The sequence below is a fragment of the Erpetoichthys calabaricus genome, chromosome 6 (assembly GCF_900747795.2).
Source record: "Erpetoichthys calabaricus chromosome 6, fErpCal1.3, whole genome shotgun sequence".
Classification (NCBI taxonomy): Eukaryota; Metazoa; Chordata; class Cladistia; order Polypteriformes; family Polypteridae; genus Erpetoichthys; species Erpetoichthys calabaricus.
In genome coordinates, this window is record NC_041399.2 from 199,783,382 (window position 1) to 199,796,149 (window position 12,768).

Sequence of the window (12,768 nt, forward strand, 5' to 3'; positions counted from 1 at the left end):
AATATACAGTAAGTTTACAGTTTTCATATTTAAATATTAAGTAATTGCAGTTTATTACAAAGTAATGTTCCCTTTTTAGTCAAAAAATAGTTGAAATTCTATCCCTAAAAGGAAGGTGTGTCCGCATGTTACGTTTATGGTTAAAACCTTCAATTTTGCATTTTCAATTCTTGGTACTACAGAATTGACCTGAAGTGTATGTAAGCCTATTTTACAAAGTATTAAACTTTCATACATGATTAAAGCCTTTCGAATTCTTCAGTTCTCAGTCCCTAATAAGTTCCACATTAATTAACCACTTGGGAGAATCTTGTGTTACGTCATATCTGCTGAATATTTTATTGTTAACCTCTTTTTACTTGCAGAGCCTTATTGCAGCTTATGCAGACAGGGGCTTTGAGTAGTTGGGACAAGAGAAAACATAGAACAACCCTAATCTGATATGTAATTTTTACCTGAAATTTTGAATTTTGTTGCTTTACCGTAATACTGTGGAACATGCAACTTAAAGTTGAACAGGTCATTTGGTCTAAGAGTCTAAGCAACTGTTCTATTGTTTGTATGAAAATCATTTCGATATATAAGCACTGCATTATCTTTAGATTTAATCAATAGCCCTGTTGATTCTTTTACATAGCTCACAGAATGAAGGGGGAAATTCATATTGCTACCTGAACACAAAGCTATGATTTTTAAATACCTTCAATAAGTAAATATTTAAAAGAAAAAAAATTGGAGCCTTGCTGAAAGTGTGCATTTAATAGGGTAGCATAATGACAACAGGCTAATATCCAGTTACTGCTTATGCAGCTGCGATCATGTAATGAATCGGGCTTGTTTGGTAAATACCAATAGATTTGTTTGGTGTAAAGATTGTGTGTCTATAAAGGCCATTCACTTGGTTTGAGGGTATGCACAGTAATCAGAATAAGTAGCTTAACCAGTTTATCAATGGAGGAGAATCTCATGAAACACTGGTAAAGACGTCTGCAGTAGTGTTATCGTACAGTGCACAAGACGACATAGAGGTATATTTAAACAGTGCATGGTGTTATATTGATGTTACATGGACTGTTGCAACACCCAAAGTAGATGGTGTGTGTTGGCCTGTATGTACTGATGAATTAATTTAATAAATCTATGGTGTATATGATGCCTCTGACTACTGGGTTGTCTTTCTGTTCTATTTAAAATATTTTAAGAGATTTGTTTCAATTTGTAGTCATGTTTCTGAAGAAAATGGGATCAGGGCACATTTATCACTTAACTGCTTGCTCGCTACAAAGGCCAACTGTATAGAGGAGGACAGAGATAATCTGCCTAGCAAACAGCCATCCACACATGCACAGTTTTAATGACATGGATTTCTTAAAACATTAAGTGCTACCTTGGAAATGATTATAGATTTATATATAATATTATAAGAGCATCCGTAATATACAAACTTTTGCAGCCACAGCCTGCCCCTAAAGGTTCTATTTGAGGGATACACTGCAGTAGCATTTTTTTTTTTTTTTTGTAGTTCTCACCTGTGCTTCACATGCGCTTTTTCAGGTAGCCTTGTACAGATACATATTAACAGTGCTGCCAGCTAGCAAGCACTTGTTTCTTTGTGAATTCTGGCGGGCGTTAGGGCATGTTGCTTTTAAAAGTAACTTGGTTACAATACTCATTACTTACCAGAAAAGTAACAATGTTACATAATTGCTTATTAAATGTAATTTAATTATTTGCTGTCCATCATTTGTCATTAAATCTAAACCTATTAAGCTGACCAGAAATGCTGCCAGATTTGTTGACTTGTTTTGTATACAACTACTATAGCTTCCAGCCTCGAGACCTGAGAGGGATGCACTTCTCTAGTGGCGGAAACCTGCCTGAGGGGATTGGTAATACCTAGAGAAGCAGGCACTAAAAAGCAGCCCCCTGAGCAGCAGGGGATTGGTCATAGACACAACATTTAGAGGGCATTTTGAGTCTCCCTGCTGCTAAAGCCCATCAAACTCCTTACACCCAGTGCTGCTGTGGTAATCACTGGCTTCCTGTCATCCAAAATTGGATGGATTAAATTTACATCACAACACTTGCACATTTCAATTTAGACTAAATGTATTATTGAATCTACATTTTACGAACTGAGAGATATTCACGCTCTGCCGCATAATCTGTCACCTCCCTGACTTGCCACACTCCACAAGTCAATGCAAGGAGCACATCCCCAGTCCCCCTTGAAGTCTCCATCACATTTTAAAGTATATAATAATTTGTATGTTGGAATTGTCGGTGGGGGGTAGGCGGTTTGGGTGTATTTAGGCAGCAGCTATCAAGCTAATAAACAATTGAGTATGAGGTTCTTGAAAATAATAAAATGCTGTTATACAGTTTTAAACCCTGTATAAAAGTTTAATTTATAATTTGATAGTGGTGCTTGACTAGTGGCAACTTCTACCCAAGGTGCCGGACTTAGCAGCTGTGTTGCACATCCTTTGCAACAAGTGGAGAGCAGCTGGTTTCCTTTTTAAGTAACTTCTGGAAAACACTTGTCTCATATTTAATCTTCCTTTTCTTCACCTTTGTTTTAATGAGTGATTTAAGTAGGCATGACAGTTCCCAGGATACTTAATCTGTCTTCTATAATGAAAATATGAAAAACTCATTGATATATCCCTTCTAGACAGTGTTTCCTCAATTTGAATAATTGCATACTTGGTGCCGAAGTTTGTAATCTCTATGGAAGGATGTGTATTTGTTACTAAACATATGGCAGTTTTTACTCATAATAATTACATTTATTTACGGTCCATCAGCACGTTCCCCAACATATAAAATGCAAGAGGCCAATATAGGACAGCTGTATAATATTACACCTGCCAGAATAATATGCAGTACATTAAAATGTAAATGACTGCCTTTGTTTCTTAATCTGATTTAACATTTAAAAATGTTACATTTTACAAAACTAAAGCTGAGCGACTTTGCATTCCATTCTAAATTAAACATTCTTCTATTATGGGGGGGGGGGGGGGGGGGTGAAAATCCTATCACCTAGATTAATCATAAAAGCTGGAAGTCCAATAGTTTTCTTAATTTCTGATTATTGGTCCCATTTGTCATATATTTTTGGGTCACACTTGCTTGAGATAGTAGTACTACTACTACAAGCTGCAAAGCCTGCCATTGCTGTAAGTAAAGAGCACAAAATTTTATCTTCAGCTCTGGCATTGATGTAAAGCATCTCAATGTTGCAGTGAACGTTTGCCTCATCCATTTGTACAGGATACCATGAGCACTTTAAATTGCTAATAGCTGCTCAGTCATATTAAGGGGCAGTGCTATTTATGTTCATTCAAAAGGAATGCTGCCTGATGAATATGGAAAGGCATGTGAACTTGCCTGTCTTAGATAAACTCCCCATGCAAAGAAACATTTGTAATGGATAGTGTTTTAAGCATGGATCCATTTGCACATCACCACTTGTTAGCTAAAGAAAGAATAATACTAATATTTAGTACAGTGTTTTGTTAAAATGTTTTGTAAAGCTTGTCCAATCAGGACTTTTCAACCCATAGTTTTCTTTTTAAAGACTACCATTTAAGTGCCCAACACTGTACATTGTTAAAGTAATTGGCAAAGCAAAACTAAGATTCCCTCTTGTTCCCATAGCACTTACTACTCTTTAAAAATATTTTGTGTTCTACAGAAGCTCATTAAATAAATAGATGGACAAGCAAATTCACATACACACCCTGGAATGACTAAAAAGGAAGAACATTTAAAAGAACTGATCTGCCTTAGCAGAGACGACCACAGTGAGGCATATTGCCAATCATATAAAACCGCCCTGGTAGTGTTTCCTGATACCCTTCTGCTGAATGAATGAATGGCTAAAAGCCCTCAGTATTGGTGTGTCACAGAGAATGTTGATCATTGTTCATAATGGCACTCAGATTTGTTTTAATTCTCTCCTTTGCTACTACCTGCTGGAGGTTTAGTGTCCCATAACCGCGTCTACCCTTTTCTGCTAAAGCTTCAATCCCTTGTCTGTTCAAACACTCTGAATGCTGTGCAGCCCACCTCCCCTCACATCTGTTTTTAGCAGTATATTTATATGTACAGTGCATCCAGAAAGTATTCACAGCGCATCACTTTTTCCACATTTTGTTATGTTACAGCCTTATTCCAGAATGGATTAAATTCATTTTTTCCCTCAGAATTCTACACACAACACCCCATAATGACGATGTGAAAAAAGTTTACTTGAGATTTTTGCAAATTTATTAAAAATAAAAAAAATTGAGAAAGCACATGTACATAAGTATTCACAGCCTTTGTCATGAAGCTCAAAATTGAGCTCGGGTGCATCCTGTTTCCCCTGATCATCCTTGAGATGTTTCTGCAGCTTAATTGGAGTCCACCTGTGGTAAATTCAGTTGACTGGACATGATTTGGAAAGGCACACACCTGTCTATATATGGTCCCACAGTTGACAGTTCATGTCAGAGTACAAACCAAGCATGAAGTCAAAGGAATTGTCTGTAGACCTCTGAGACAGGATTGTCTCGAGGCACAAATCTGGGGAAGGTTACAGAAAAATTTCTGCTACTTTGAAGGTCCCAATGAGCACAGTGGCCTCCATCATCCGTAAGTGGAAGAAGTTCGAAACCACCAGGACTCTTCCTAGAGCTGGCCAGCCATCTAAACTGAGCGATCAGGGGAGAAGGGCCTTAGTCAGGGAGGTGACCAAGAACCCGATGGTCACTCTGTCAGAGCTCCAGAAGTCCTCTGTGGAGAGAGGAGAACCTTCCAAAAGGACAACCATCTCTGCAGCAATCCACCAATCAGGCCTGTATGGTAGAGTGGCCAGACAGAAGCCACTCCTTAGTAAAAGGCACATGGCAGCCCACCTGGAGTTTGCCAAAAGGCACCTGAAGGACACTCAGACCATGAGAGAGAAAATTCTCTGGTCTGATGAGACAAAGATTGAACTCTTTGGAGTGAATGCCAGGCGTCACGTTTGGAGGAAACCAGGCACCGCTCATCACCAGGTCAATACCATCCCTACAGTGAAGCATGGTGGTGGCAGCATCATGCTGTGGGGATGTTTTTCAGTGGCAGGGACTGGGAGACTAGTCAGGATAAAGGGAAAGATGACTGCAGCAATGTACAGACACATCCTGGATGAAAACTTGCTCCAGAGCGCTCTTGAACTCAGACTGGGGCGATGGTTCAACTTTCAGCTGAACAACGACCCTAAGTACGCAGCCAAGATATCAAAGGAGTGGCTTCAGGACAACTCTGTGAATGTCCTCGAGTGGCCCAGCCAGAGCCCAGACTTGAATCTGATTGAACATCTCTGGAGAGATCTTAAAATGGCTGTGCACCGACGCTTCCCATTCAGCCTGATGGAGCTTGAGAAGTGCTGCAAAGAGGAATGGGCGAAACTGGCCAAGGATAGGTGTGCCAAGCTTGTGGCATCATATTCAAAAAGACTTGAGGCTGCAATTGCTGCCAAAGGTGCATCGACAAAGTATTGAGCAAAGGCTGTGAATACTTATGTACATGCGATTTCTCAGTTTTTTTTATTTTTAATAAATTTGCAAAAACCTCAAGTAAACTTTTTTCATGTTGTCATTATGGGGTGTTGTGTGTAGGATTCTGAGGAAAAAAATGAATTTAATCCATTTTGGAATAAGGCTGTAACAGAACAAAATGTGGAAAAAGTGGTGCGCTGTGGATACTTTCCAGATGCACTGTATGTTACTACTGTTGTCTTTATTGTTAGTTGTTCATTTATTTCTATCAATTTTCAGATTGTTACTATCCATTTACCAATTATTTATCTGTTTATTGTATAGTATAGTCCTCGTCTTGCACATGTCCTGTGTTTATGCATATGTTGCACTTTGGTCCTGGGAACTGTTACTTTGTGCTATTATGCTGCATTTTGTAAAGATGAGTGATCTGCTAAATTTCTTCTTTGCTTTTTATGATACAACACTCAAGTTTTTCACAACTGAAATGTATCAATAGTTCCAGAGTTTTACATAGTGAAATTGCATATCGTTAGGGACACTATATTAACTATACACCGGGTGCAGTGCATTTATAGTTCTGAATTTTGCATTTAGGTAATAGTTTGTATTGTTTTACTTCTTTGTATGTGCGTGCATTTCTTTGTATTTTTTCTAAAATCTTCACTGTTTTGTGTTCTGTATTGTTTCTGGAGAAAACGAATTTCCATTTAAAGATCAAAATACTATGTCAGTCTATCAGTCTGTCTAATCGTATGTGCATGTTGAGGCACTGAAAAGTTGCCTCTAATGAAGTATAATGCTACCAGATTGAAAATGTGTAGTATGTTGTTGGCTGTGATGTGCATACACTAGATGGTGATCTGAAAAGTTTTTTGGAAAAAGCTCAGATTTGCGCTAGAGAAAGCAAGTCACTTTTCTTCAAATAGTTTATATTTAGAAAGTATTTAAACTCCTCCTTTTGAAAATAATTTTTAAAAGCCATTAATATAAAAGTCTCCATGCTTGAATGAGTTGCCTTGATCTAGGCATGTCAGGAAGGTACAGTTCACTGCATTTTTGATTTCTTGAATATTCAGCTGATTGCTCTCATGTGTTTTTTCTTTTTGCCTTTTCCCTTGTCAGTGCTTTTTAATCGCTATATCTCAAAAAATATAAACGGTAAACAGTAGTGGGCACACAAGCAGAAGTTACAAAGGCACACTTAATGCAAGTAACATATTTCAGTTTTTGACCCTACTGCTGACAAATGAATGACTTGTTTTGTTGACTGAGGATGCATAGAATTGCAAATGAGGTTTGTTTTGTGTCTTTTAACCTTTTTTTATATATACTTTTTGTTTAACATACCAAAGTGGGTGTTTCTTTTGGATGTTTGGATGGAGGTTTTTTTTTTTTTTTTGGTTTGTTTTTGATATTAACAAATGACATTTACCTTGTGCTTTATTCAAAAATAAACTCCCAAATAACCACCCTAGTAGTGTTTCGTAATAACGGTTTGCAGATCTTTTGTGCCGTTTTAATCGCTTTAAGCTATACTGTATTAACTTTTTTGGAGGACTTTGTTGTTTCATCAAACTCCTTTTTATTCCCCAGATTGTGGGGGAAAATTAACTAAGAAAATGGTTTTTCAACAGCACTCTCATTGTCACTTTTCTCCAACTCAAAATCCTCATTTGACAGTGCAGAATCAGTCATCAGAAATACACAACACATCTCTGGCAGAGGATTTCTTTCGACATAAGTGGCTGAGGACATGTGACACCATGCTGTAATGAACGTTAATGGCGACTCATCTTTTCTCTTGTGGTCTTTGCTGCCATTTAGTGGATAAAACTGTATAATACATTAAAGGTGATTTTTCTTGTCCGTTACCCATCAATTCTTTGTGTTGACTATTGTCAACACCTGCCTTGGAAGTGTTAGTGTTCTATTACATAAGTGGTGGTGTTAAAACATTATTGGCGGTTTCCTTTTGCAGTTTAGGGAGTCCAACATGCTTATAACCTAGTACAACTGGTGTTGATTAAAATTATCAGTGGTGTTTTTTAACAGTAGTTCAGTATTTTGACCTTTGTTCCATTTCTGAAAGGGACATTTTAGAAGTAATTTTCCAGTATTTGATTTAATAAGAACCTATGTTATTCCATCTTTGATCTTTGTTAAGTAGCTGCATCTCCCTCTTCTGTTTTGCAATTTCTTTGACTTGTAGCTTATTAAATTTTAATAATTCCAGACTTTCCCAAGGAATAGTATTAAAACCGCCTTATAATTGTTCAGGTGGCATTAATAACATGGTTAAATATTGATTTGTTACAAACAAATTCTTTTAATCACCCAACCCCATAATGTATGTTCGTTTACATTTACTAGTAGCAACCTCATAATACACATTACATGGTCTTCATGATAATAGCATTGCTGGTCTTAACATCAGTTGCTGCAGCCCTTCTATGATGTTTATCAGTAATAACTGAAAATAGTTGCCAACAAAATGTATTGATTTTTAGATGCTTTGTACACATTAAAAAACACTCGGTTCATGTTGCAGTCTCTGCTGCCATCTAGCAAATAAAGTTAAACAATACACTAGGCAACTTTTGTTACCACTTAACAGTGGTTACAGCCTTCTAAATGCATGATGTCAGGTTTTGTTGATAAAAGCTTTGAAAGTGTTGATCTAGACTTCTAGCAGTAACAAATGTTGATTCTAACTATAAAGGTTTTTTTGTCAAATTTACTGTAATTTTAGTGATTATTTGTACTATAGTTGTAATGGAGAGCATTCTGCAAGGAGCAAAACTTTAGTTTTTGAACGAAATGCCTGCACTTTTTTAAGCCCATTTTATTAAAATTGACTACTCATTGATTAACAAAATATCAATTAGTTTTTAGTCATGCATCAGTGTTTTTCTATTCTGTTGTCTTTTGATTTTACCAAAGAATTATTGATGTTGGGATATAATACTGTGTTAATAATATGAATATTAAACTGAATTGATTAGTGACTTTACCATATTGAGTGTTTTGTGATACATTTGTGTGTCATATAATCATTCGGTCTTCTTAGGAATCATGCTTGTGATAGTATCTTGTGATTCCAAGTTTATATATTTTTTCCCCCCTTTCTTTCAGGAACACCATCTCCAGCGAGCAATTTCAGCACAGCAGGTTTATGGTGAGAAAAGGGATAATATGGTTATTCCAGTCCCTGAGGCAGAAAGTAACATTGCCTACTATGAATCTCTCTACCCTGGGGAGTTCAAGATGCCAAAGCAGCTTATTCACATACAGCGTAAGTACTCGAAGGTAATGGATTTAAACTTCTGCTAGTTTTGGGAATGGTGTTAAGCAGTATAGTGAGTCAGAAACATTAAGCTTTTAAATTTTCAAGGGATTTCCACCTAGCTCTATATTTGTGGTTTTACTGGAAGAGTAATATAATGGAATGGCTTTAAAAGTCATTACTTGAGTTTGGAAGGGAGTGAATTCTGAGCGGTACTTCAAATCTTATTATCCAGAATCTTACAATAATGAGTTGGAATATTTATGTGATTCTGTTACATTCCACTCTGTACTAGGTATTTGCAGTTTAGTCACTCAAATTATTTTTCTGCCAAGTAGTCCATTGTGTTGGGTGTTTTTATTATGATTTTGAAATCTTTACTTCCTTTCCCCTTATATATGGGTCTGACAAATTACATTTGTTTGCAGTGTACTATAACTCATCTTGTACATAAGAGCAAGTTTTATTCCAAAATATTTGGGTTATTTTTGTGTCATCTTTAAACCATCCCCTTTGTTGTGCTTTCCATAAGTCGTTGGTTTAGTATTAGGTGCCACATTAAATTTCTTTCTGCTCACATTGTTGGAATTCTATACTGTCAGAAGCAACATTGTCGAAGCTGCTTAAACTATTTTAGGGCTTTGGGAAATGGAGCCAACATTGCAATGAATTTTTATTCACTAGTCTATTGCATCTGATGAAGTAACTATGAAAACATGCAAGTTTTCCTTTAATCAACAAGAAGCTTCAGACTTAATTTTCCTTTGACAAATTTCCTAAAATCGGGCAAACATTTTGCTATGATATTGTAAGATCAGAAAAAAATACGTAACCCTTTTGAAGCTAAACCCCAAAAATCTCCCAGGTGCCTTATTTATAAACTATATTTATAACTTATAGTAATATTAAGCTGCATCAAGTTTTTATATCCTTTGATTCAGCACAATTTCAGCCCTCTGCTTACTTAAACTATCAGTGGTACTGTGTAATATAAAATTGTTCACAGAAAGACAAAAATAGAAATAAAAAGTGCATTGTAAAAACACAGGGTACATAAATAAAACAAATAGGTGGGGGAAAAAAAAAAAGTAAAGCATTTTGTGACTCTACAAAAATTACTCTGTCTATACCATCTTATTTACTAAACTACTACTTCTACTTCTTCGTTCGGCTGCTTGCATTATGGATTGCCACACCGGATCATCTTTTTCCATATCCTCCTGTTCTCGGCATCTTGTTCTTTCACACCCACCACCTGCATGTACTCTCTCACCACATCCATAAACCTCCTCTTAGTCCTTTCCAGTTTTCCTTTTACCTGGCATTTCCATCCTTAGCATCCTTTTCCCAATATATCCAGCATCTCTCTGCTGCACATGTCCGAACCAATGCAATGTTGCCTCTCAGACTTTATCTCCAAACCATCCAACTTGAGCTGTCCATCCTCATCACACCCAATGCAAATCTTAACATCTTTAACTCTGCCACCTCCAGCTGTGTCTCCCGTTTTTTGGTCAGTGCCATCATCTCCAACCCATAATAACATAGCTGGGGTCACTACTGTCCTGTAGTTCTTCCCTTTCAAATCTTGCTAATACCAGTCTGTCACAAATCATTCCTGATACTCTTCTCCACCTTTCCTGCACTCAATTCCTCGCCTCTTCCACACTCCCCGTTGCTCTGTGCTGTTGATCCCAGGTATTTAAACATGTTCAACCTCACGAACTCTACTCCCTACATCCTCACCATTCCTCTGACCTCCCTCTCATTCTCACACATGTATTCTGTCTTGTTCCTACTGACCCTCATTCCTCTCCTCTCTAGAACATATCTCCATCTCTCCAGGGTCTCCTCAAACTGCTCCCTACTCTCACTACAGATCATAATGTCAACAATATCAGTCCATAGGGACTCCTGTCTAATCTCGTCTGTCAACCTGTCCATCACCATTGCATATACCCAATTTTATAGCAAACGCGTCCAGTGGAGTGTTACATTTTTTGATTATACTGTACTGTAATCAAGTGCTTTAAACTTTCTAGTTCAGTACACTTCCTCCAATTGTATCTGAATCCTCCAGAAGTAATTAACACTAGGCTATATTGACAGCATGACAGTAAATTCAATTAATACCATTTTGTTTAGGTAGTAGTTGTCTTTGATTTACTAATCCTCTTTGGTCTTTGAACATTTTGGTCTAAGAATTTTGTTCATAGCAAAGAAAGAAAAAAAATGTGTTTTAAGCAAGTTATTCCTGATTCCCTTTAGGGCCTAGATTGTGGGTCCTGTTTATAATGTCATGTGGGCTTCCTCTTAATACTCAGCTGAACCTTATATCTTTGTATTTGAATTTTTTATTTTATTTTAGACTAAGACATGGGTGACTAGAAGTAAAGAAAGAAAAATGTATAATTGAAAGCAGTGGTTTTCAACTGGGGAGTCGCAGGAAACTGGGGGGCCTCAGTAAACTTAGGAGGTGAAGCACAATAGCTGAAAATACTGATGATAGCAAAATACTCAAATCACTAAAACATTGGTGTCTAATATATCTTTTTAATGCAGAACAATATCCAAAATGTTAGTGTACAGTGACTGTCCTTTTTCCTCAAAGATCTCCTTTAACATTCGTTTTATATGTAGATTGTATCTGGGCCAGACTTAACCATTAAGCAAAGGTAGGCAAACACTTCTGGCTGCTTTTTACCAAAATTTAAAACATAATCTAGTTAGTTATTTTCAGTTTCCTTTTGTCAATGTGGGGAACCCCCTTCAGTCAAGGCTGTATTAGACTATTCCATGTTGCTAACACAGTAACATTCAATGATAGGTTAAGGCCTGTATATTAAAATTACAAGGTAGCAAAGAAAACAACGTCATAGTGTAGCAACATCAATTTCAAATACCAGAAAATGGTTACAATGTCCAGCATCTCATTTAATAGTAACTGTTTGTACAAAAGGAAGCAGTTTGATAATCTTGAACAATTATGTACAATTACTCTCTGGTATTTGAGCATTGTTCTTAATAGATTTTAATAGGAAGTGTTATAATTAAACTATTTTAGTACTGTATATGCACACCTAGATTTTATATAGCCCATTACATGAGTCATTATTTACAATTCAGCCTGCCAGCGAAAGTTTTCCTAGCCCTCCTTTACACTAAAAAGTATAGGAAAGGATGAGCTATGAGATTGATCTGGGTTCCAGTCCTATCTTTTTCTTAAATCTGCCCCAACTGTTTCCGTATTTAACTTAGATGATGACATTTACTCCAAACATTGGAGAAGCATTTTAATGTCTGTCACGTTTATGACCGCTGATGCCATGTACTGCAGCTACTAACCTGTAGTTAGAATGGGAATGTTTCTCACAATGACCGAAAAAAAATGAGAACATGACAAACCACATTTCCATAAAGAAATATTTTAGATTGATGCAGTGATGCAACACTCTCATGAAGTAGATTCAACCCGATGGTGCCACCACTCTGCTCACTTTTTAAAACTGCACAATTGTCAAGGCTGGCCAACTATCCCATCTAACTGACTGCTGCCACAACCTAAAACAATTATTTCATCTTTTTCACTGCATGTTTGTAGAAAACCCATTTGCACTTCCACTGGATTTTTTAAGTACCTTTAAGAATGTTCATCTCTTTGCCTGGGGTAAGTTTGTGTGAGCACTGTTTTATCCTAGAAACCAATATATTTGTGAACCTAGTGGTTTCTGAGTAACTCTATTCAAATGTCAGTCAAGGAAGTTGCTTGAAACCTGGGTTTGCCTTTCTTCAGATATGCTTATTCAGTGACAAATTAACCATGTCAATGAATAAAGAGAATATTAGTGAGACTGATGTGGTCTTACTAAAAATGTAACTATCTACATTTAAGCAGAACACCTTTTATCTGTTACCGTATGTATGACCATCTGTATTTTTATATTTGATAAG

General features: G+C 36.8%; 1 protein-coding gene across 3 annotated transcripts in view; it reads left to right on the plus strand.

The window, feature by feature from the left end:
• The window catches only part of epc1a (enhancer of polycomb homolog 1 (Drosophila) a), a 122,652-nt gene that overhangs the window by 79,061 nt on the left and 30,823 nt on the right, over positions 1 to 12,768 (plus strand). For all 3 annotated transcript variants that reach the window (XM_051928968.1, XM_028804306.2, XM_028804307.2), the window contains one exon: positions 8,667 to 8,826. In XM_051928968.1, coding sequence (XP_051784928.1) covers positions 8,727 to 8,826 — 100 coding nt within the window. In that variant the 5' untranslated portion in view covers positions 8,667 to 8,726. The remainder of the gene's footprint in view (positions 1 to 8,666; positions 8,827 to 12,768) is intronic.